General features: G+C 46.3%; 1 protein-coding gene across 3 annotated transcripts in view; it reads left to right on the top strand.

The window, feature by feature from the left end:
- Positions 1-26,515, top strand: part of MYO18B (myosin XVIIIB) — a 288,747-nt gene that overhangs the window by 177,611 nt on the left and 84,621 nt on the right. For all 3 annotated transcript variants that reach the window (XR_008327976.1, XM_053368460.1, XM_053368459.1), the window contains exons 29-33: positions 289-412; positions 1,171-1,371; positions 2,003-2,113; positions 3,736-3,840; positions 19,714-19,869. Coding sequence is in view for 2 of the 3 variants with exons in the window: in XM_053368460.1 (XP_053224435.1) it covers positions 289-412; positions 1,171-1,371; positions 2,003-2,113; positions 3,736-3,840; positions 19,714-19,869 (697 nt within the window). In the remaining variant the exon portion in view is untranslated. The remainder of the gene's footprint in view (positions 1-288; positions 413-1,170; positions 1,372-2,002; positions 2,114-3,735; positions 3,841-19,713; positions 19,870-26,515) is intronic.

The raw sequence follows: 26,515 nt of genomic DNA, 5'->3' as shown, positions 1-26,515 counted from the left end.
GTGTTTGTGTGTTTGTGTTCCTAAACCCACCTAATATATTTCATATTCATTTTAAAATATATGAAACAAAATTGCAATAAAGCTGGGCTTGCAAGCTGGTCCTGGCTCCAGCAACTGTCCTTAAGGACTTTGAGGCCACGATCGTCCTCTCCAGGTCAAGATTCATGTGTGGCCATTTACAGCTCTGGCCAAGACCCGGCAGCTCCCGGCCTGCATCTTTGCCCTGCTGTGGGACTTCCTGCTGGGAGTGATGGAGGGCCAACTCATGAGACCTTTTACCTCTGTCAGATTTGACCTGCAGCTGGCTCAGGCCTTGGGAGAATCCGCCTTCGAGAAGAGCCTTCGGGAGAAAGTGTTACAAGAGAGCACCAGCCTTCAGTTTGAGCTGGGGAAGTTGCAGCGGAGCTTAGAGGTAAGGCAGGGCAGGGCAGAAGGAAGAGGAGCAAAGGGCACAAGGGTTCTGTGGTGGGACTAGATGACCCTTGAGGTCCCCTCCAACTCTACAATCCTATGGTTCTGTGAAATGAGCCATGGCAAAATGCATCCAGATATGCAACTGCTGGGGCACATACACAGGTCAGACAGCTGCACAAATCTTTCAGAATCTCAAAGTCTGAATTCGAAAGCCAACCTTCCCAAGTTTTTATTAATTGCTTTAAGTTCATGAAATTTATATACTACTTGGTTGTAAGAAAAACCTCCAGGTGGTTTGCAAAACAACGAAACATTAATATTATCAATAAGGACAATTCAAAAAACAGCTACATAAAAAACTTTGAAGAAAAAAATTCAAAAATGGCTTCAGAATTCAGGATCTCAAAATTTTTATTTTGAAATGTTTATTTTTGAGATGCACTTTAAAAAGAAAGCACATCTTGCCTAGTTTCTGATTTTAAATCCTATCAGCACCAAGAAATGGTACCTGTATTGTTTTCCAAGACCTTTTTCAAGGTACAGTATCTGAAATCGTTTAACTCTCCTGCCTTATGGATGCTGCATTTTAATGTTTTATTGATATTGTAAGTTGCCCAGAGAATGTTGTTGCCTGATGGCACATATATATAGATGGCAAATAAATAAATGATACAGTTGACTAAACTGTGGATGTGTCAATTTTTTCCCTTGTCTTCTATGTCCCCCCACCTTCACGATCCCCCCTGCCGACCCCAGCAAAAAGAATTGGACAATGCCAGCCTCAACCAGCGGCTTGTGCTGTTGAGCAGCCAGGTGCAGGAGCTCAGCGCCCCCAAGGACCTGGATGCCAACTCGCTGGCTGCCCTCCAGAAGAAACTTTGGGACCTGGAGTCAAGAGCCTCTGAGCAGCAGAAGGAGCTGAGCTCCCAAGCAAGCACCATTGAACAGCTGGAACAGGTAAGGTGGCCTCCTGAGGAGGAAGTGATTTGGCTTTCATCAGCACTTTGGGTGCAACCTTGCCCTCCCTCTGTTCCAAGAGCACCAGCTAGGAAGTACTGAGCTAGGCACAAGAGCTTGGGAAGAAGAGGACCATGCAAAACTCTCTTCTCCACAGCCCTCAGTCTCCCGTCCCCCCATTTAGAGTCAACAGGACTGACCTCAATTACAGGGTTATTTTAAGGAGCACACAAAGGTGATGCAGGGGGCAAGCAACCTACACCCCCCCAGCCATGGACTACAAGGAGGAGAAAATAAGATGAGGGAGTAGCAGAAAGAGAGGGGGGAGGGTGCCTTCGGTGATGTTTGGCTCCACCCACTACAGATCAGTGGCTCCCAACAAATTTTCCATAAGTGAATGTGGCTCTCAACAGAAACCCTCAACAAGTCACCCTCCCCAACTGAAGGTGCTTGTGTTAGTGTTCAAAACCCTTTTACGGCTCAGGTCCCAAATATCTGAAAGACCCCCCCTCCTTCCCTGCAGACCATCTTGAGTGCTCAGGTTGTTGTAACCCTGCCCCCCAGGACCTCACAGTGAAGGGTGGATAATTCATCACCTTCATCTTCATATTGTCCTGGTGCTTCCTTTCAGCTTCACCTGAGACTCGAACTGGAAATTGAGAGGATGAAACAGCTTCACCAGAAGGAGCTGGAGGACAAGGAGGAAGAGCTGGAGGATGTTCGGCAGTCCTGCCAGAAAAGGGTATGGCATGGGGAGGCAGCCACCTTTGTCCTTGTGTGTCCTTAGTCTGGCAGATTTCTGTAGCTCTGGGCATTCCAGCAGACAGAGCTCTCCACTCCTGCCCTTGAAGGCCGTCCTGTTCATTTCACGTAGGAAGCAGCTGCAGTGAATAATGGCTAAGTACCTATGTTTGGCATGGAGAAAGTACTGGACAGCGAGAAGTTATTCTCCCTGTCTCATAATACTCAAATCTCATGGACACCCAATGAAGCTGAATGTTAAAAGATTCAGGACAGACAAAAGAAAGGACTTCTTCACGCAGCACATATTAAACTATGTAACTCCCTCCCTCAGGAAGAAGTGGGATGGCTTTAAAAGAGGATTAGACAAATTCATGGAGGAGAAGGCCATCAATGACTACCAGGCATACTGGCAAAACTCTGCCTCCACAGCTGACGCCAGTAATGCTTCTGAATCCCAGTTGCCACTGGAGGGAAGAGGGCTCTTGTGTTCAGGTCTTGTTTGCTGGGTGCTGTGCTGGATGAGCTGTTGGCCTGACCCAGCAGTCTCTTCGGATGGTCTTGTGTTCAGCTGATTTGTCCCACGGACCGTTCTGTCTTGTCAGATACAGAATGCGGAGGACAATGGACACTGGAGCTTGACCGCTGTCATTGGAAGGCAGATCTCATTGAGGGATTAGTTCTGCTTCTATAAATTAGAGAGAATTGTGGCTGATTATATATGCTTTCTGGTCCCACTGAGTAAAAGCAAGACTGGATTCAAATTAATTTCTTTTTAATTAACTATATAATTATTTCTGCCTATGATGCTTCAGAGGCACTAAAAATATTAGGCAAAGCTTGTTTTCAAAATTATAGTGATATATTAGAAATCTGAATCTAAGGTCTGCTGCTTGGTATGCATGAATCTTCATGGATTTCCATTTCCTTGGGCTGCTATTAATCTTTTCACAGAAAAGAGACATTATTTTAAAGAACTAAAAATAAATCATGATATGGGTGAGTGGGGACAGCATCGGCATGCATGTTATGGGCTGGAATTAAGAGATAAAATGATGGGCCTCAGATTGTGGCCCTGATTTTGAAGGTGTCGGTTTTAATGACACCTTTGATGGTCGTCTCTGCAAGTGCCCATTTTTTGGGACTTTAGTCTTATTTTAAATGCATCTGATGTTTTGTGTTTTAAAATGTTTTTAATTATCTTATATGCAAATCACATTGAGGCGTTGGTTTAGAAGATGATGATCAAAGATAATGATGACAATAACAACATCAACAACATGCAAAGAATCCCAAATTAACCCAGAAACCGTAAGAGGATAGTTTCAATTCTTATAAATGACACTTCCAATCCAATCAATCAAAAAGGGTCAAGCTGTATTTGTTTTTCTTTCTTGGGTCAGTTTTTCCCAGTCAGGAGCTGCCTTTGAAACATAAAACAAAGAGCAATTAAAAACAAAAATACCAGCAGTGCAATTTCAGGTTTCTGGACATAAGGAAAGTTGTTCTGGTGAAGAAAGGATGGCATTAGCAATGGCTGCAGGCTGCTGCTACTCGCTGGCTCCCCTCTCAGTTCCGCTCAGTCCATTCAGACATCGCTCTGTTCCTTGGCCTCTTTTACAGCTGCGTCAGCTGGAGATGCAGTGTGAGCAGGAGGGCGAAGAGAAGCAGGCAATTCTCTGTGAGAAGCGGGACCTGGAAGGGCTGATTGCCACACTCTGTGAACAGGTAAGGGAACTGCAATCTGTCAGTGACTTGGAAGGATGTCACCGTTAGGCCCTGGGGAAACAATGTAGAACGCCAGCAGTGGAACAGGTGGCTTGTCTCTACCCTGCCATCTCCTTTCCTGGAGCCATATGCAGGGCGGCAAGGGGGTGACTTGGAGGAGCACAGCCTCCAATGCCTTCCTTTCACCCTTACAGAATAAAATAAATGTGTAAGCCAAGGCAGTAGCACACAGGCAATTGTCACCACACAATCTAAACAGTGCAGAATCACAAAGCCTTTTAAATGCCAAAGAGCTCCAAAGTGTCTAGAATCGATCTCATGCTCACAAGCTGATGGCAAACCAGCTGATTGTGCAATTTCAGGGTGTAGAAGGGAACTCACATAACTGAATGACCTTCCTTTCCTAAAATAAAATGAAATCACAATCCTTGCCTATAGAAAATTGAAATTGAAATACTTTATTGTCACTTGTACAACTTGTATACAGTGAGATTACACGAGCACCCCCCACTCAGCTCTCTTAGTCTTTTTTTAAAAAAAAATAATTTTTATTAACCGGCCAATCAAACCAAATTAAATCACATCACATAAATTCCGAATTACAAATCCGAATTTTAAATTTTGTTGGGGGGACCCATATTTCAAGATCCGAAGGGGGATTCTGACCATCTTCTTGCTACTGCGTTAATGTCCAAATCAATCCAAATCAGTCCAAACAGAGTTCATAATTCTATCCAGTCTTATCTTGCTGTTTCCACATCACATCTTGTTCATATATTTTCTCTTTTTTCTTTATGATCTCTTCTGATAGTCTCCTTAAGCCGATAAACACCAATAATAATCCTGTGTGAATTTTTCCGTTCTTCCAATCCTCAAATCGAGATGGTTTCTGTCAGGGAACTGCCATCGGAGCTAGAGGTGGAGGCAAGGCTCCAAAGCAATGCTGGAGAAGGGCCCAGCAGGGAGAGAGGCAGCTCATCGGCTGGGGAAGGAAATCAGCGTAACACCAGGGATAAAGGGGGACAGATGGGGGAATTGGCGAGAGGGCTCCAGGACTCCTCGCCGGAGACCAGCGGGGAGAGCACGGGTCCTCCGCTGCCCACACCCACCCTGCGCAGAAGACTTCCGCGCAGGGAGAGTAGGCGGAGACTTGGCGTCAAAGAACTTCTTTACTGGAAGAGGTTCAAGAAACGCCCACTGACGGATTCTGCTAGCGACTGAAACAGCCACGAAGTGAAGGGCTGTCCAGACAGAAAAGGTTTAACCAGGCAACCTAGCCAGGAGTGGCGGCAACTTACGCACGAGCAACCCCTATAACCATTACAGCAATCCGTCAGTCTCTGACGTTGCTTGTGCACAGCGACAGGCAGGCAGCATAATGAGCCAAACCGGAGAAGCTGGCGCAACGGAGCAAGCAGCTGGAGTGCAAAATCTGGTGGAGAGGAACTGAGATTTGGAACAGTATGTGGCTCTCCTGACGGCGCGGCTGGACGAAAGGCGGGCTCAGGATGCACAGGTCAGACCCACCCCCATCGCAAGGAAGGTACCGGGACTGGTACACAAGTTTGGGGGGAAGCCCCAGGACTACAACGCGTTCTGGACGGAAATAGAATACGCTTTGGAACTGCAGCATAATGACTTTGCTGATGATGGGGAAAGGGTGGCCTATATTGTCGGGCATCTACAGGATGGGGCCCGGGAATGGATCAGGCCCCTAATGGCAACGCAAAATGCTGCCTTGAAGGACCTTAGGAAATTTCTTCAGGCGATGGATGCAATGCATTCCAGTGAGGTGGAGCAAAATGTGACTCGATGAGAATTGATGGGGTACAAGCAGGGGAGCCAATCAGTTAGAGACTACTGGTCGCGCTTTGCGATATTGATCCACCGGCTAGGGTGGGATCTGGACTCTGAACCCATTCAAATGTTTGAGGAGGGGTTGTCCCCAACTGTGAAGGACGAGCTTTCCCGCGCACCCCGCCCGCAGTCGATGGATCAGCTGACCAAGGCTGTGCTTGCGATTGGAGTAAGACAGGAAGCTGAGGCTCAGGAGAAGCGCGAAGGGAGAGGGGAACGTTGCCATGACTACCGCATTCCTGAAATACTGAGGCAGCCTTCCCAGCCGGCTGAGCCAATGGAAATAGATGGCGCGCACGAGGTTTCAAACTCCAGTGAAGGTCGCAAGAGGGAGGGAAAGGATTGGAAAACCACCAAGAAGTGTTTCCTCTGCCAACGGCCAGGACATTTTGCCAGGGTCTGCCCTCAAAGAAAGGCCTGGCAAGGGATGGTGGGAGCTGCTGGCTGTGAGGAGGAGGGGGGAAAGGGGCAAGCACAGGGAAACGACAACGCTTGGCTGCCAATCAGTGGGGGCAGCAGCCAAGCCAGCAACCAATAGAAGTGCCCCTGCCAGAGAGTTAAAAAGTACGCGACTATATAATTTATTCGATACTTACCAAAGGAGTGGAGGGAAGTCCAAGGCTCAGTTGAGACTAACTCAGTTATGTATTTTATTTATGATTTGTGAAGTGGAGATAATTTGTATAAGGTATGTGGTGGATTTTTTGTTTATGTTTTTCCTGGATATATGTGCAAATATGAATAAAAATTTATAAAAGAAAAAAGAAGTGCCCCTGCCAGACCCTCCCAGGGCAGCTATAGCCATAGAAGTGGTGCTAGAACTCCCGAATGGGCACCCAGTCAAGGTGGAGGGGCTGCTGGATTCAGGCAGCTCCTGCAATTTCTTCAGCAAGGACTTCGCTCTAGAGCACCAACTACACCTGCTGCCCCTGGATTTTCCCTTGCAAGTGACCACCATCGATGGCAGGGAACTTCTGGGAGGGGAAGTGACGCACCAGACCCCACCAATGAGAATGAGGGTTTCCAGGCACACGGAGACCATTGCCTTTCACGTAGCCACACTGGCAGGACCCCCAATAGTACTGGGGATGAGCTGGCTGGCACTGCATGATCCAGTAGTGGCATGGCATCAGCGGTCAGTCACCTTTGGGTCAGCTTACTGCTTGGAACACTGTCTGGGGGGGGGACCCAAGGATGACAGTGGCCAGGGTGGCTGGGATGGCTGTGGAGCCAAAGGAGGAGGTGCCACCACAATATGCTGACCTGAAGGTGGTTTTCAGTGAGAAGGAGGCGGATAAACTACCCCCCCATAGGCCCTTTGACTGCCAAATCAACTTACTCCCAGGGGCTCAGCTGCCGGTGGGTAAGCTGTACTCCATGTCCGACCGGGAAATGCAGGAGTTGCGGCAATTTATTGACAAGAACCTGAAGAGAGGTTTCATAAGAGAATCAAAGGCGGTGGGGGGCAGTCCGGTGTTCTTTGTGGACAAAAAGGATACTAATCAGCCCAGATTAGTCGTAGATTACCGGGCCCTGAACCTCGTATCAGAACCCGTGACCTTCCCAATGCCCAGGATTGACAACATTTTAACACGGGTGAGGCAGGGGAAAATCTTTACCAAGCTGGACCTCAGGGGAGTGTACAATTTGATTAGGATGAGGGAGGGGGACGAATGGAAAACCACCATGTTCACCCCCCTGGGAGCCTTTGAGTACTTAGTTATGCCCTTCGGATTACAGTCGGGCTCCGCCTGCTTTCAAGCATTCATGCACCACGTGTTGGGGTCCTTGCTGTACAAGAACTGCGTGGCCTTTTTGGACGACGTCTTAATCTATTCTGACAATGAGAAGCAACATGTCAGAGACGTCAGGGAAGTGCTAAAGAGACTGCAGAAGCACCAGTTGTGGGTCAAGCTGGAAAAATGCCAATTTCACGCAAGAGGGGTTGAGTTTCTGGGGTACAAGTTGTCAGACAAGGGCCTAGCTATGGACCCCAGCAAGGTGCAGGCGGTACTGGAATGGAAGGCCCCCAAAACCCAGAAGGACGTGCAGAGGTTCCTAGGGTTCAGCAACTTCTACAGGAAGTTCATCAAGAATTTCGCCCACTTGACAGCGCCCATCACAGATTGTCTCAGTAGCAAAAAGAAGTTCATCTGGACAGAAAGGGCCCAGCAATCCTTTGAAAGACTGAAGAGGGCGTTCGCCTCGGAAGAGCAGCTACTGCACGTGGATCTGGAGAAGCCCATGAGGCTGGAGACCGATGCGTCAGACCGAGCCATCAGAGCGGTACTTTTGCAGCCAGGGGCCCAGCAGGGCTGGAGACCAAGTGCCTTTTTCTCGAGGAAGCTGAGCAAGTCGGAGCAAAACTACACGGTGTATGACCGCGAACTGCTTGGAATTTATGCAGCGTTTCGCCGATGGAGACATCTGTTGATAGGACGCAGCACAAGATCCAGGTTTGTACGGATCACAAGAACTTGGAATACTGGAGGACTGCGCGAGTACTCAACCAGAGACAGATTCGATGGGCACAGGAGTTCTCCAAGTTTTCCTTCGAGATCCGGTATGTGCCGGGAGAGGAAAATGTTAGAGCAGATGCTCTCTCCCAGAAGCCGGAGTACATGGAAGGAGAGGGACCGCCGGAGGTCCGACACGTGTTCCCCGAGAACCGATGGGTGTGTGGGGGAGTGTTGGTTGGGAAACGAGAACTGGCCGGGCTTACTAGAAAGGACGAGTTCGCTCAAACTAAAATCAGGGAACTCCGGGAAGGAAGGGAAAACCATGGAGAGTTTGAGGAAAAGGAAGGGCTACTGTACTATAAGGGGACGCTGTACGTACCGGGGGAGACCTTGAGGGGAAGGGTACTTAAACAACTCCACGACAACCCAACAGCGGGGCACTTTGGTCAGCACAAAACCATGCTGCTTGTCACCAGGGAGTTCTGGTGGCCAAGGGTAAGGGAAGATGTACGGGAATATGTACGGGGGTGCGACCGCTGCCAGAGGGCAAGGGGGGAGAGAGCTGCCCCCGCAGGGTTACTGGACCCCTTACCCACGCCGGGAAGACCCTGGGAGGTGGTGTCCATAGATTTTATGACAGATTTGCCCAAGTCAAGAGGGAAGACAGCAGTCATGGTAGTAGTCGATCTACTGACAAAAATGTGCCATTTCATAGCTTGCTCACATGCGGTGACGGCAGAGGAAACAGCCAGGTTGTTTGTGGATCACATCTTCAGGCTGCATGGGGCTCCCTCGAGGGTCATCTCAGATCGCGGGAAACAATTTACTTCCCGGTTCTGGAGGAAGCTCATGAGCTTGCTGCAGGTCGAGGTGGGCTTCTCGACGGCGAGACACCCAGAAACCAACGGGCAAGCAGAAAGAGCGAACAGTATACTCCAGCAATACCTACGCTGCTACGTCAGCGAGAGACAGAACGGTTGGGTAGAGAAACTAGCGCTGGCTGAATTTGCATACAATAACGCTGAACATGTATCCACGGGAATGAGCCCGTTCATGGCCAATTATGGGTGTCACCCCAGGGCCTTCCCGGGGAGGGGGGAGGAAGGATGGAGTGTACCTGCGGCAGAGCAGTTTGTGGAAGAAATGGAGGCCTTGCACCAGCAACTCAAGATGAACTTGGAGCGGGCCAAGGAAATTTACAAGAGGCAGGCAGACAAGCACCGTCGGGAAGGGGAGACCATACGGGTGGGAGTCCGGGTGTGGTTGTCAACCCGAGGGTTACCCTTTAAGGGAGGGTGCAAGAAGTTGCAGCCGAGGCGGCTGGGACCTTTTGAGGTAACACAGCAGGTGAATCCTGTGGCATTCAAGCTCAAGTTGCCTGACAGCATGAAGATACACCCGGTGTTCCATAGGTCCCTACTCTCTCCGTACAGGGAGGGGCGGGAATTCCCGGGGCGGGAGGGAGAAGTCACCACACACCCGCAGGTAGAGGAGAGAGAACACCACAACCAAGCCACGGAAATACTCGATTCCAGGTGGCGAGGGCGCAAGGTGGAGTACTTGGTAGCTTGGGAGGGAGAACCCAGGTCAGAAAACACGTGGGTCCCCGCGGAGGCAATCAATGACGGGTATCTTGTGGAGGAGTTCCACAGCCTGTTCCCAGATAAACCAAAACCACTAGCGAGATTCTGGGAGGAGCAATTTGGAACCACAGACGACGAAGAGGACTTTGTGGGTTTTCCTGCCTCCGAAGAGGAGGGAGGAGAAGCGTCAGAGTGAGAAGAATCAGACTGGGAGGCCCACCCCGCGGGAAGAGATCGGAGCGGGTGGGAAGCGGGTTTTGAATCCTCAGAGGATGGCGACAGCTCCTTCCGGGGATTCCCCGCATCGTCGGCCGAGGAAAGGGACGAAGTTGGATCAAAAGGTCGGGCCGGGGGTGGAGGGGGTCCTGGGGGGGATGTGGATGTCAGGGAACTGCCATCGGAGCTAGAGGCAGAGGCAAGGCTCCAAAGCGATGCTGGAGAAGGGCCCAGCAGGGAGAGAGGCAGCTGGTGAAGGAAATCAGCGTAACACCAGGGATAGAGGGGGGCAGATGGGGGAATCGGCGAGAGGGCTCCAGGACTCCTCGCCGGAGACCAGCGGGGAGAGCATGGGTCCTCCGCTGCCCACACCCTCCCTGCGCAGAAGACTTCCGCGCAGGGAGAGTAGGCGGAGAGTTGGCGTCAAAGAACTTCTTTGCTGGAAGAGGTTCAAGAAACGCCCACTGACGGATTCTGCTAGCGACTGAAACAGCCACAAAGTGAAGGGCTGTCCAGACAGAAAAGGTTTAACCAGGCAACCTAGCCAGGAGTGGCGGCAACTTACGCACGAGCAACCCCTATAACCATTACAGTTTCCATATATCATCACCTTCATAGATAACATCGCTCTTTCCATCATTTATCTCGCCAAACTGTCGCTCTTAAGTCCCTCTGAGGAGTTTCACCCACCATATATAAACAGCTCTATTTCTTTCTCCTCCCAGACTCAAGACCTCCGACAGAACTTCCCAATATGGCAATGGCATTTTTAACTGCGTCATTCCAAAGCTCTTATACATTCCACGCTCTTCTTAAAACATGCTTTGGTTCGAAAGTTTATCTCCACACAACCTTAAATCCACAGCTTAAGTCCTTAAAACGACAATTCTGACTCGTGAGGGGAGGGGATTCTTGTTTAATCACATAAGGAAAGAAAGGAAAGTTTTCCCCCTCCCCCATCAGTCATTTGCCATACCGTATCTTGGCGTATCTTCTCATGTTTTATTCTTTTCTTGTTTTATCAGAGATCTCTTCTGTTAGCAGTCTTTACTCCCCCTCCTTCCTTGAAATATGTGCATTCCTTCATCCAAATTGTTTCTTTTGAAGTTCTTGCAGCTAGTGGCGCGGATAAGGGATGGTGTCCAGGAGCGCCGGAATCCCACAGGAGGGCTTTGTGCCTAGTGCCCCCATCCCCACAAATTCGGGGGTAGTATAGGGCACAGCAGGCAGGGGCAGTCCCCCCCACCATCCTGGGGGGGGGGGGTAGGGAGGCTAATTACTCCCATCATAGCCTCCAAATTACCTCATGTGGGTCGGAGAGATGTTATTGTCAGCCATCTTCCGATGTGCCCCCCTAGTGGCCCCCCTCAGCTCTCTTAGTCTTAATTCCCCTCGTTTACTGACGCACATCCACCAAACCCGAAAGTCAGTTGCCCTGTTGTTATATTTTCATTCAGTAGCCTAACAGCCCACAGATAGAAGCTGTTCTTTACCCTGTTGGTGTGACTAAGCATACTTCTATATCTTCTGCCCAAGGGAAAGAGCATGTCAGGGCAAATGTGGACCTGGTCACTTTGCCCCTAAGACGTTAGCTTTCTCTGTGCAAGGATTTGTGTTTTGGGCAGTGCAATGCTATGACTGTCCTGCTCAGAAGTAAATCCTAGTGAGTTCATTGAGGCTTACTTCCAGGTAAGCATATAAGAGGATATCCTAACTCTATGTTACATACCCTTATCATGGCAAGCCACCCAGAGTGGCTGGGGCAATTCAGTCAGATGGGCGGGGTACAAATAATAAAATAATAATAATAATAATAATAATAATAATAATAATAATAATAATTATTATTATTATTATTATTATTATTATTATTATTATGTTGAGCCAGGCCCTCATAAAATACTCCAAATATCCTCACCTTCTGACATATGTGCTGATGAGGTTATCATCCATTGGTCTAAGCCTCACCATCTGAACCCAATTTCTCTCATTGTTCTTCTCCAACTTAAAAAAAAATAAAAACCTTTCTAAGCTTGAAACCTCTAACAAGCCTACTCTAAGATTTCTTGGACCACATCTGTTTGGGGTTTATTTGGAAGAGGAGCTGCATGTCTGTTTCACAATAGGACAGGATGGCACACAACTCCCCCCCCCCCGGAACTTCCTGAACACTTCCTTTCTGCTTCCTGGGATGGGAGCAGTGCCAGATTTACGTATAAGCTAAACAAGCTGTAGCTTAGTGCCCCACTCTCTTGGGCCCCCCCCCAAAAAAACTAAAGGAAAAAAACCTGGATGTACATTTCCAAAATATAAGATAAAAAACAAATAAAATAAAACCTACATACAGCAACTGTGTTTTGTGCTGTGTAGGCTCCTATGAATTACCATATTCAACACAAAAAACAGTAACAATTTGTTGTTGACAAAGGACAGCTGGACATAGAAAGGGCCCCATTACCTTCAGGAGCTGAGGGCCTCATCAAATCTAAATCCAGCCCTGGATGGGAACCATGACTGGGGATTCTTGCAGCATGCAGTGAATGACTCAGTTGAGGGCAAGGTTCAGGCTACTCCTCGGGAGAAGAACCATCAGTATTTCATTTGGATCCCCTTCAGAGGGAGGACACAGTCCTGCCACCATCCTCTCACTTAGAGGATGAGTTCCCTCTGTCTATTCCCATCCTTCCAGAAGCCAAAGTCTTGAAAATAATGAGTGCCTATTAAGCACCCAACCAGCTCTTCCAGGGAAGCAGAGGCTACCACATGCCTGATCAGCCTACAGTTGACTCTGGCTCCTTTCAGATACAGCGTCTCTTGATGAACTTGACATCCACTGAAGCTGAATGCTGGAAGAGTCAGGACAGAGAAAATAAAGTCGTGTGTGGAGGTAACAGAATGTCCCAGGATTTGGGCTGTCTTCCAGCTGCAAAGATTCACAATGTGACAGAGAAGTCGCCAAATCTTATAAAGCCCACTGACCACTAACCCTTCCTTCTGATTCATGTGGGTAAAATAATACTGACACACACAGCCTTCAACATATAGCAAGGGAACATGAGACTCTGGGCAGGGACTGAAGTGTGCTGGTCCCGGGGGGGTTACTGTGCGGCATGGTCCATGTCCGGTCCGAGGCTGAAGCGGGGTCCAAGGCAGGGAGTCGGACGTGGTCAGGAACTCTGGCAGAAAGCAGGACAGGGTGCCGGCAGGAACAGGTAACCAACGATGTTGCTCCTGCAACCTGGGACTGGACGAGCTGGCCTTTATCTCCTCTGAGGCATAGGGCGGCCCCGGTCCACAGGTGACTCGCCTTTCCTGGCCTGGAGGCGAGCACTCCTCCTGCAAGAACTTAGTTCCCTCCACCTCTCTGCCCTGAGCCTCTGCAGCTCAGGAGAGGCTGGAGGGTTACTGGACCCAGAGGCAACCTCACCTTCCCCTGACAGGGCTGAGAGAGGAGCACCTGCAGGCAATGGGTCCTCAATCACCTCCGGAGCCAGAGCAGATTCAGCTGTTGTCTGCTCCTGAGGATCCGGCACAGGTGAGGGCCCTTCAGGTTCAAGCCCCTGCCCCGGCTCAGCCGGCCCTGGAGGTGGCGACTCCTGTGCAGGCTGGGATTCCTCCGGTTCAGCATCTGAATCCGATTCCCAGGCCATCATGAAGAGACTTGGGGCACAGGTGGTATTTTCATCACTCCTTCCTGTTGAAGAAGAAGAAGAAGAAGAAGAAAAAGAAGAAGGAGGAGGAGGAGGAGTTTGGATTTGATATCCTGCTTTATCACTACCCTAAGGACTCTCAAAGCAGCTAACAATCTCCTTTCCCTTCCTCCCCCACAACAAACACTCTGTGAGGTGAGTGAGGCTGAGAGACTTCAGAGAAGTGTGACTAGCCCAAGGTCACCCAGCAGCTGCAGGTGGAGGAGCGGTGGTGGCCCAAGAAGACAGAGGAAAACACTGGAGATAAACCACTGGCTGCGCAGGTGGTGTAATGAGGAAGGGTTTGGCTTCTTGGATCATGGTCTTGAGGAAGGACTTCTGGCAAGAGATGGGCTGCACCTCACAGCAGTTGGCACAAATGTGTTTGCTAGGAGTCTTGCGAATCTGATCAGGAGAGCTTTAAACTAGAACTTCAGGGCGAGGGAGACAACATTACAGATGACAGAAGAACTCACAGTGCTAGGGATAATAGTTTCTTTGATGCACAGGAAACTAGCCCTAACCCTAACCCTAACTGAAACCGAAACCAGCTAAAGGGCAAGAAACTACAAGAAAGAAGCAGCTGGAGGGAACAACTCATGGTTTCCATTATCTCTACACAAATGCACAAAGTATGGGAAACAAGCAAGACGAATGGAGCTTTTAATGCAGGATGGCAAATATGACTCTGGTAGACATTATTGAAACCGGATGAGACCCATGACTGGAATGTAGGAATTGAGGGGTATAACCTGTTTAAAAGGTATAGACCAAACAGGAAGGGAGGAGGAGTAGCCATTATATATGAAGGATGTGTACACTTGTGAGTGTACACCTCCAGCAGGAGTCTTCATATGTTCTTACGTTTTTAGTTGGCTTTTCAGGACCCCTTGTCCTGAATGCTCCCTGCCTCACTTGGCCTTGTAGCTGGGCTCTGCCTCCTTCCTGTGCAGCCTCAAACGTCTTGTGTGTGAGGACAGATTCTGGGTTGCAGCTTCAAATACCAAGCACAGTACAGTTAATGGCTGATAACTGTGTGTGCAGAATGCATAATTCAAGATGTGTTAAAAGTCACCTTAAGGGCAAGACGTGACCCATGAAAGTGGATTTTGGAGAATTGGAATTTGCTTGCAAGAAGTGGAATTTATACCTTTGCTAATTTGTTAGTTTTAACTTCTTTGAGTCTGGCTGTGGTGTGTGGAGGGGGAGAAGGAACTAAATTTAAGATGCTTATATTTAATAACAAGATATTGGTTTTTTTAAAAGGGTGCCTTACTGAAATAGATATCAAAAGCAAACTGACATTTTCAAAAATCAGAACTGCAGATTTGTGGAGTAACTCAGTTTAATTTCCAGGTTCTTGCTTTGAACTTGCTGGCCCATTGAAGCTGAGAAAGGCAGCCCCTGTGCCAGCTGCTCTCCCTGGGGCACCAAGGGTGTTCTGCAGTGCTTTCTGTGGCCTCTGCTCTGTGCTCATGGCTCCTGAGGGCTGCTGGAGGCAGGCAAGAGATTGCTGCTGCTGCCAGTGCCACTGCCTTCCTCTGACCTCCACCACTTGTGATTCATTGGCTGTTTCTGCTAGCAGAAGGAAAGAGCTGCCAATTTGGCCATTGCTTGAAACGCTGCAGAAGAGAGTGACATTTGCAGCCACTCTCTCAAGCCCTTGTTCGTTAACGTGACACAAGGTTGGAGATGGCAGAGGCAAACACTGAGGTCTGAAAACAGCAGCAGTGACTATATTTGTATTTAGAGCACGGAATTAATTTATTGTGTCAGATGCATTCTGTGATAAGACCAGCGGAGCATTACAGTGACTGAGGAAGAGAGAGTCCAAGGGGGCTAAGTGGGGAAAGCAGAAGCCATGTTTTGCGCAAACGTTCCCCAGCCAGAACCCATTGTCAGAAAAGTGGGGAAGGCCACCGGCAGTGCTGATTTGTCCTGTTGCAAGGGGACTGTTGCAGGCTGTTTCCATGGGTGCCCAAATGGCAGGAATGAGTTTCCCGATCTGATTCCCTCAGATGTTTTGGAATGCAACTCCCATCAGCCTCCACCTCATCTGACTGGGGCTGATGGGAATCGTAGTCCAGAGCATCTGAAGGGTTCCAGGTTGGGGAATGCTGGCATTCTGGCATCAAGCCTCCTGAGTTTTCAGCACCAGGTAGAAACCACAATCTTTGTCTTTTTCTCTCAGAGGAATGCTACCATCTCAGCTGCTGCTCAGCTTCTCTGTCTGCAGTGCCCTTATGCATCATATATATGCATTTATATATATATATAAAGTTTTACATAACAAATTTATTTGGAGAAGTAGCAGGCTTTAAATTGAACCCCTCTAGAGTCAGACACGACTAAACAACAACAAAAGATGAAACTGTTGGTCAAAAATGTAACAGCACAGGAAAAGGAAGAATTGGAAAATACATCTGGCCTCAAGATCTGTCATAAAGCAAAATACCTTGGCATCTGAATCACTCCAAAAAACATCAAATTGGCAAAGATGTACCATAATTGTGACAAGTATGTTGGAAATGTAAAGAAAAAGAAGGTACCTTCTATCATATGTGGTGGACTTGTCCCAAGGTAAAGGACTTCTGGGGAAAAAATTATAATGAATTTTTTTAAAAATGATGAAATATACATTTATTAAGAAACCAGAGGCCTTGGGATAGTTGGTACTGAACTGCCCAAAAAAGACGTGAAAGTATTTTTGTATGCCACAACAGCTGCTAGGATTTTACTAGCCAGTAAATGGAAAACACAAGAATTACCAATGGTAGAAGAATGGCAGATGAAGATGATGGAATTTATGGAGCTGGCGGATCTCACCGGGAGAATCCGCGACCAGAAAGAAGAGGATTACCAAGAAGATTGGAAGAAATTTAAAGACTATTTCAATAAATACTCTTAACATTAAAGATATGTAACCACTTCAAAGAACCAATCAGGCCTAGGACAAAATTAGACCTAAATGTATAAATAAGAAAATGTACTATAAGAAAGGTAAAGAAATTGGAATACGACTGTAATATTGTTTTATGAAATAATGATACTGGAAACTGCTACATTCAAATTAAGAGGAAATTCAGATGGAGGAGATTAGAGGAAGTCAACTAAAATGTTTATGAAATTTGATTTTAATTAATTAATGGAGTTTCTTTTTTCTGTTTAGGTATGTTAAGTCTGTTATTCTTTTTTCTTATTTTTTACTTCTATATTGTGTTGTTGTTGTTACTTTGTTGTGTTGTTGTATATTCTCTGTTTTGTTATGTCTATTGAAAATTAATAAATATTATTGGGGGGGAAACATCAACTTGTTTCAGTATAATTATGTGAAAGTTTGGAAAGAGATCAAAGGGAACCTTGAGATCTGAAGTAGGCTAAACCTCTAATTTTTAGGAAACATTTCCATCATCAAAATGACCGTGGTTCCCAAACTACTTTTTTTTTATTCCAAACAATTCCGATACTGGGTGGAACAGGCTACCTCAAAATCTGGCAAAAAGACATTTCCAAATTTTTATGGCAGGGAAAAAGACATAGAATTAAACATCAATTTTTAATTGATACAAAGGAAAGAGGAGGCTTTCCCCTGCCAGATTTAAAATTATATTATGAGGAAGCCTGTTTCACCTGGATAAAGGAATGGTGCATGCTTTAAGATCCCAACCTCTTAGAAGGGTATGAAAACAGGTACGGATGGCATGCATACCTGTGGTATGGGAAAGTTAAAATTCACAAGAACGTCTTGAATCACATTGTTAGAAAATCCCTGTATATGGTCTGGGAGAAATATAAAGATCTCTTAGAGCCAAAGGCACCTTGGTGGATCTCACCAGTTGAGGCATCTGCGGTAAAAAGGAAAAACACGGGAGGAAATTAGCCAACATATAAAATACTATTAAAGGAAGAAAAAAATGAATTAAAGCTGAAAAGCTTTGAAGAGATAAGAGAGAAAATAGCAGATTGGTTCCAATACTTTCAACTATTTGAAACATTCAAAACAGATAAAAAAGGGGGCTTGCGACAGAGGCAATCAGATTGGAAACAGATTTGGTCAATTCCAAAACAAAAGCTCTTTCTAAAGGATACCAACTCCTCCTTGACTGGGAAGTCAAGGAGGAGGAGGTGAAAGTGGCCATGATTAAATGGGCCCAGGATTTTGGGTACAATATAGATCTGATAGAGTGGGAAAATCTACGGAAAGTAAATTGGAAATTTACGGTGTGTTATACGCTGAGGGAAAACTTTCAAAAAATGTATTATCATTGGTACCTGACTCTTTGGAAGCTTTCAAAAATGTATAAAAATGTATCTAGTACTTGTTGGAGATATAAAGAAGGAACCGGTACAATGTTCCATATGTTGTGGTTATGTAAAAAATTTAAGATCTTCTGGGATGACATTTACATAAAACTTTAAAAAATGCTCAGGGTTTTATTTACAAAAAAAACAGAAGCCTTTTTACTCGGAATTACAGGACCAGACATTCCTAAGAATGTAAGAGAAATATTTTTATACGCCACTGTCGCTGTGAGACTTTTAATAGTGACTAACTGTAAAAGTAATAAAATTGGTTGAATATGCAGAGTTAGCCAAATTAACCGAAAAAATTAAAGACAAGTCAAAGCAAGTATTTATTGCAAAATGAGAGGTTTTCAAAATATACCTTAAGAACAATTGTGGTAGTATGAAATTGGTCACTGCCTTTGAATAACCTCTGTAATTATATTAAGTAAGAAATAAGGACACAGGAGAAATAATACTTTATTATAAAATAATCAGATTGGTTTATGCAACAAGTCTGTAAATATAAAATGAAGTATGGAGATGATGGGAAGTTAAATGTACTTTAAGAAGATTAATTGTCAAAATATATCAATTTATTTTCTTTTTGTTAACTTTGTATCTATGTAACAAATGATGTAAATATATGTTTTACATAACAAATTTAAATTCAGACACACCATTCACCTCCTCATTTAGGATTCCCTGATTCCTTTGACTTCCCTCCCTCCTTCCATGGTTACCATTATCAATCTTTTTTTTTATCTGCTTATCTTATTTTCTCTATTTTGTTCAAAGAATAAGAATCCATTTTTCCATAGTTTTTTGTACATTACAAGCATTAATCAAATCCTGACAAAGCATCCTTCATGCTGTGTGGACATTGTGGCTCTTCTTTGGCTTAAACCTGGTTGTGTGTTGTCCAGGGGCCGTGCGTCCCATTGTGCAGCCTGAGGCAAAACAAGAAGCCACTTCTCCTTGCTTCTCTGGCAGCAGGTGGGGCACCCATGGTGGCTCTAGATGATGGTGATGATAGAGATAAAGAGAAATAATTTATTATTTATACCCGCCCATCTGACTGGGTTTCCCAGAGAAGTGAGGAGAAGTGACCGTGGCTTCTTGCAAGATCTTGCAAGATTCCACAAGATTCCTTGGAGCTCTCATGAGAGCTCACCAGAAGCTGCTGCCACAGCTTCTCTGCCAGCAGTGGAGGATGGGTGTGATGCCCATGATGGTGCTACCCCCTCATACTCTGCCACCTGAGACTGCTGCCTCTGTTTTTAAAAATTGTTTTTGAATTTTAATTGTACTTGATTGGTGGCTGGCTGCCTTGAGGTCTTGTGAGAGGAAGCAGGAAATTAATTAATGACATTGATTGAAGGAAGGAAGGACCACCTATTCTGTGGGGTCCCCAGTCTTTTTTGGGGTTGAGGGGCACATCTAGAAATCTAGGAAAATACCTACATTTCCCCCTCAGATAGAAGAGAAGACAGATAAAATGAAAGCAGGCAACAGCCCCCAAAACAAAGCCATCCCCAACCAAGCAAGAAAAAAGAAACCCTTCATTTTAAGAAAAGCTGGGTGGGGTGGTGGAAGAGGCCTTGGCAAGTGCTGGGGGGGGCGTGTCTGTGCCTGAGGCACAGCCCAATGCTCCCCTCTGCACAAAATTTGCATATGCTAATTTATACTTATGGGTGCAAAGGGGAAAGGGCATGAGATTTGGGGCTTGGTGCAAGTTGCCCACCCTAAGCCTGCCCCTGCTTTCTCTTCCCACCCCCTTTCCAGATTGGCCATCGAGATTTTGATGTGGAGAAGCGACTCCGGCGTGACCTGAAGAGGACTCATGCTCTGCTGGCTGACATGCAGCTCCTGCTGGAGACCTCAGGGGCAGATGCAGGGTCATCTGGGGGCAGGGAGGAGCTGGAGAAGCTTCGTGGCAAGGTGAGAAGCTGGATGGATGAATTGGTTGACTGCATTTATTATTATTATTATTATTATTTATTATTTATTGAATTTAAATACCTCCCTATACCCAGAGGTCTCAGGGTGGTTCACAAAACAGATCACAATATATAGAAGAAAAAGAAAAAACAATAACCCAATAATAGAAGTAAAAGAATTAATCTACATCCCCAACCCATTCTTTATTTTTTAAAGTGCCTTCAGTATAGACAGGCATCTTTCACAGGAAGCATTTAGAATTTAATTAAGGCAATTAGTTAAATAGATTGTTTCTGTCTTTAATTCCTTGGACCACACTAATTAGTCTCTCCTCTGTGTGTTTGCTTCTGCCTTTCTACTGCTTGCAATCGCCAAGCTGTGCTTTCAGCATCTGTTGTTGGAGGGGAAAAGGGATCCTGGAGGAGCTTGGTGTTGTGGACCAGAAGCTGCAGGGAGAGAATCCCAAGATGGATCTCCTTAGATTAGGAACGGGGTGGGGTGGAGGAGGAGAGAGAGTCAAAGGGGTGGGGTGGGGGTGTAGAAATCATTCAGTTTAAACATGCAGAGCCCCACATGTGTTGCTAAATGCTTTTCGGGAAATGAGAAGAGTCACAATGTGTTCTTCCATTTATATGCTGCCTTTGCTTTGGCTGTTGTGGAACTCCTGGCGTCAAACACTAGAAGTTTTCTATCCAGGCTCCAGCCCTTGCTGCCAGTTAAGAACATAAGGAGGGTCCTGATGGGTCAGGCCAATCCCTACCCCCCAGTGCAGCCTCCTCTCCTCACCGTGGCAAAGCAGATGTCTCTGGGAAACCCGCAAGCAGGATTCAGGCACAAGAGCCCCTCCTCTCCTTCAGTTTCTAGCAATGGTTATTCAGGGCTGCCCAAGATGTTTTGGCACCTAAGGGAAACTGCAAAATGCTGTGGCTCCTGCTGCCCAAGGCATTCGCCTCACCTACCCTATTGGTAGTCAGAAGTTTTGTTGCCACCACCATAGCCTGGATCAGAGCAAGAGGCGGGTGAGCAAGCAAGCCATGTTGCAATGGACAAGGGGAGGTGCAGACCCAAGGGAACACTAGATAGTGGACTTCTTTCTGGGGTGCAGGTCCCCCCTCCAGCAGGTGCCCAACCATGCTGGTTGATGGCATCCCCTAAATGGAAAAAAACCTGACAAGTTGTTGTAGAAAAGTTTGGCATGTGATGATAAAGTCAAGACTAGCTGCAGGTGTTGGTAAGGGCACAATGACTTTATTCAGGTAACATAAGTGCTGTGCTTTGTAAATACCCAAACAATAATGTTTGCGTGGAAGGCTCCTCAGCCAGCAATCCAGGCGCAACAGATTGGAGGCATGTGAGAATGGGATTAGCAGGTGGTGTGTGGGGAGAAGGGGTGATGGAGACTGCTCACAGCTACTCTGATTCAGTCCTGCAAAGCACATCCCTAGGCCTGACAGAAGAATTGCATGGAGGGTAATGGCAATTTAGTGACACCAGTCTTCCAGAGCCATTAAATCAATAATCTGCTTTGCTTATTTCCATTGAAAACATGCCATTCTGGAGACGTAGGCAATTACAGCTAGCACACATCTATAATTAGGATAATAATTCTGGGTAAATAGCATCTGTGAGCTGCAGCTGTTTCTACCTGGCTTGATGGGAGGAGGCAGCAGGAGGAAATAGATGGTCAAACCTTTTCTGGGCTGATGCCCTTGGCTGTGTGTTTGCAGCAAATGCTGTCCTCACAGCCAGTCTCTACTTGCCATGCCATTATGTGCAGGAAAGTCCAGGTGTCTGGCTACTTTGCAGAAAAGCAGGGTTAGGGAGGGGTGGTTAACAATGGAGAAAAATGTTGGGAGGAGGGAATCTAAGCCGTTTCCCTGCCTTCTGCATTTCCTGATAAAACTCTTTCCCCAAACTGAGCTGCAGGCATATATTTGAAAGTGGGAACTAAAAACACCTGACCTGCTATGAGATATATTCTCCCCATTCTGAAAATACTGTGAGGGTGGCAAGCATTGCCAAAATCTCACAGTTGTGGGTGAGTTTTCTCAATCCATGTATTTTTTTATGTGATTTTTATGTGATTATTTGATAAAACTAGAATACTGACTCCTGTTCATACATGCATCTGTATTGGACTACAGCATGGATTTTAACCTCATTTCTGTCTTGGTTGTTTGGATACTGAAGCTGTGGTTGCTAGACTTCCTCCTTTGCACTCAGCATGCAAAATAAGCTCTACATTTTTTAAAAAGTGTGTATCCCATCACTGGCAGAGGAAGGGGGTGCGGTGGGTGCGGGCCACCCTGGGTGTCATCTCTGAGGGGGGGGGTGACATTGCCCCCCGCCCCCCTGAGCCGCTCGTCACGGGTGGCACCCCCTGGGATGCTCGCCTCACCCTGCCCTGTGGGTGGCTAGCCCCGCCCCAGGTGAACAGCATGCGTGCCTTTCCGGGGGCCAGAGCAGCTAGCTCCGCCTCTGTTTCCCATAATAGATGACTGGAGGTATTAGTCTTCTCACCACAAGCCTTTAATCAAGGGAATGGAGCAGCTCCTTTACAAAGAAAGGAGAGAAAGAAAAGGTTTTCTCCCAATACTGTTACTTGTGGATATCGGATGAAGCTGAATGTTGAAAGATTCACTGGATCCTTCCTGAGTCATCTGCAGCTCTGGCTTAAATATTTTGCACGACAGAACTGTATATCAACAAATGCAAAAGCAAAACATAAGCAGAGCCTGTCAAAGAGACCCTCTCATCCCTTTCAACTGTACAGTTCTATGATTCTCTGATAGGGTTTCCCACATTTCCCTAGGATGAAGAGCATTGTTCTCCAGTGCTCCCTTTGCCAGCATTTGGCAGCTTCCCTCATCTGACATGATGGCTTTCACTTTTAATCTGGCCTGAGGAGAATTTTCCCCTCTGTTTTTTCTGGGTGTTAATGCCACATTTAAAAATTAATCTCCACTGGTCTGCTGGGCTCTTCTTTGGCACCAAAGACAGATGATGTTCATTGACTTTCATTTTCCCTTCATCTCATTTGGGCTTAATTGGGCAATCTGTTATGATTTGACAAAGGCTTTTACGAAACACTGCTTGCTTTTTTTTAACACCCCCCAAAAAGAGTTTTTTCTGCAACATTGACCTTTCTGGGAGCTGTTGCCAGAATAAAACAGGCTTTCTCTCACCCGAGTCAAAGACTCAGTTTGGCCCACACAGCCCATGCGTGTTTGCACACACATACCTCAACAGATTTGTTTTAAAAGGCATAAAAGTCAGCAATATATTATTTGAATACAAAGTTTTATTTTTTTATACTATGTTTATTGATTCCTTGTGTTTTCTTTCAGCCCCCTTTCTCTTACGTTAGGAAGGCAGGCATGGTTAATATGCACTGAGCCAACCATCCACCCTGCAAAAGCAATGCAGCAAAGCAGTAAATTGAGACTTACACTGCAAACCTTGGGTGGAGAAAAGGGAACAAAGAAGTAAATAACTATGTTACTTATAATTCCTTATACTGGGGAAACACTTGCAGTGTGTAACAACTTTTAAAGATTTTTAAAATACATACACTTTTAAATTTTTTTAAAACTTTTAAAGATTTTTAAAATACATACACAAAACTAATGTCTGAAAAATAATTGCTAATTTCCCGATCACCCTATATATGCAACATAACCTTAGGAAAACAGAATAAGTTAGGCAAAAGACAGCCGGGTATTTTAAAGTGATTGTTAAATTCTTCCATGCCCACAAAGTCTTTCCAAACCAATCTGCTATCGTACAAACACATGTATGCCTTCATCATACACTCATGCCTTCATCATACAGGAAGACACCCACCCTCAAGTAATAAATATTATATGCAAGCATTTCACTCCATTCAGAACTTGGAATGCATTTCAAATAACTACGATCGGTTGTTTCATTGAGCTACACACAGGAAAGTAAGGGGGTGAACAATTTCCCTGCCAAATGCAAGCTAGTCAGCCAGGTTGTGATAGGATTGCAATGGAAGGACATTTTCTACTTGAAATAAGACTTGCAAAAAGCATTTCTTCACCTTACCTGGAACCTAGCATGATTACAAAAGTATCATTTCCTGAAATGAGTAATCAAACCAAAATACAATTGAAGGAAGCTTACTCAATAATAAATTTACACATCAAAACTCCTTGAAAGGGTTTGCACAGAGTTACCATCTATACATCCTTTTTTATAAATTCTCCATTAGGGTATAACATGCTGAAAAATTCACTGTTGCTGCACATGGAAGCTCTGCTTTTGACAAGCAATTTATTGCTCATTTTCCCTTTGGTTATATAGTTATAATACTTCTGGGTGTAAGTTTACTCTGCTGCCCAGCTTGTTGGGGTGCCACTCCCCACAGGTCTCTCCTGGTCAGCAAAAGAAGGAATCTCCTGCCAAGTTAAAGAAGCAAAGAGCGGTCAGTAGACCTGATCTTTATTTGTTGCAACAAGGTTCAAACACACAAAGAGTAGGAACCCCTAGCATGGGCTTGCATGTACTTTTAAGACCGCCCTCCCTTCCCATAATACATTTCCAGATATATCACCACCGTGTCACTAAGAAGAAGGGAATCTGCACAGTAACATGAGTCCATCATTCATCCCTGTTATCAGATTCAGTTCACCACCTAAGTATCCACCACCAAAAGAACAATAAAATACCCCTCCACCCAAGATGCTGTTAGTTGTCAGGGACTCCAGTGCTCCCACTCCCTCCCTGTCTGCTTCCTCCCTTCCCCTCCCCAAATGTTTGCCTTCAACACTCTGTGGCCCCTGAATGAGCACGCTCTGTCCTCCTTGGACTGTCTCTTCTCTTCTCTTTCTTTCTTTTTAAAAGTTGCAGGCTAACATATTTCTGCACTGATGATGATGGGGAAGGGAGCAGTTGACAATGGCGCTGGCTCCATTTGTGTCATCCTGCCTTCATAATAATAATAATTTAAGAATAATTTATTTTTTATACCCCTCCCATCTGGCTGGGTTTCCCCTGCCACTCTGCTTATTGGCTGGAGTGTGGCGGAATTTGCAGTTTTTAAGAGAGGATGGGTGGAAACTAGGATCTGGCATGTCTCTGTGTACAATGTATATTTGCCTGCTTTTCCAGTAAATATGTGAGCTGACGAATTCCTGGCAGTGGAACTAAATGCTAACAGCAGAGGGTTAAACCTCGGAAATCTCCTAATGACAATAATGGCTTCTCAAGCCCTAGATGAGTAATAAAAAATAGAAAGCTGCAGTAACTTTAAAGGACAAGGTGTTTTTGCTGGATGAAATGGGTTTTAGCAGGCATGGTGCATTAGCCCCCCCCCCCCGCAGCACAATAGCTCATGGCTGGGATTTGTTCATTAAGAGGCTTTTGGAGCTGGGTTTTGTATGGGAGTAAATCCTTTGCCAAATCCTTGGGTGGGCAGGGGGGTGGGGGTGTTCCAAAGTCACACTTTCTGCCAGAAGAAGTTTCTCTTGCACCCTGTGACTGTGGGAGAGAGACCATGTGGGATAGTGGTTAGTGTTCCTGACTAGGACTTGGGAGCGCAGGGTTCAAATCCCCACTCAGCTATGAAGCTTACTGGATGTGACCTTGTGACTACGCTGCCTCTCAGGCTGGTCTACTTCTCAGGGTTGTTGTGGGAATTACAGGAGGAGGGGGAGAACCCTGCATATGCCAGGGGGGCAGTGAGATATACGGTAAATGCCCTAGTTTTGTAATGCTGGTCAAGCTGGTCGTATGACCATAATTGTGGCTGCAGGAGAGTAGCAAATAAATGAGAAGCACCCAAGCTGCCCTCTTAAGTGGGTATTATAGGTAAGACAATACAGGTAAATCCAGTAGACATTATTATTATTATTATTATTATTATTATTATTATTATTATATTTTAAAAATAATGTTTGGTTTTATTATGTGTCAGCGCTGCCCAAGGTCCCAGCTCACACAAGACCAACGCTGCTTCTTGCTCAAGTTAAAAAGTCTTTATTGAAGTTCAGTCTCATTTCCAGACGCCCAGCGCGCAACGCTACATCTATCCATCAGACCGTAGAAGTCCCATCTGAATCTCCTCCCCCCTGACACCAGCTTAAGATTCTAGCCTTACTCCACCTCTTCCTCTGTTCCTTCTTTCTCTGGGTCCTTCTGCTAGTCGGAGTCTCAGCCCTCCGAGATTCCTCTGACGCTGATTCTGCCGACTCTTCCCCCCCCTCTTTCGGGCTTTAGGACCTGGCTCCCAATCCGGGTCCTCTGCTGTCCCGCGCTCCTCCACATTTGAACTTGGCGCGCGCGCGCAGCCTCCCACTTTCCTTCTGACCGTTACACTTGTGTCACTGCTCCCCCTTTCGGGGAGGCTAGCTGGACCTGGCCTTCCCTCCGTCTCCCCACTCCCCGATGGAGGAGAAGCTGGTCCTGACTCACGTGACTCTTCCCCCCCACTGTGCTCTGGTGGGGGAACTGGTCCTACTCCTCCGCTACTCCTTTGGGACTCCCCTCTGGTTCCTTGTTTATGGATCGTCCCCCCTGGGACCCCCCTCGCCCTTACCATAGGCGCCCCCTTCTGGGAATCTTCTGATTCGCTGGAGAAGCTCATGGAATCTCTCGGGTCACTGTCATATTCCCCTACGCTCCC

This window comes from Podarcis raffonei, chromosome 16 (assembly GCF_027172205.1).
Source record: "Podarcis raffonei isolate rPodRaf1 chromosome 16, rPodRaf1.pri, whole genome shotgun sequence".
NCBI lineage: Eukaryota > Metazoa > Chordata > Lepidosauria > Squamata > Lacertidae > Podarcis > Podarcis raffonei.
Note: the sequence above shows the minus strand (reverse complement) of the source record. Positions and strands in the feature narration are given on the sequence as shown.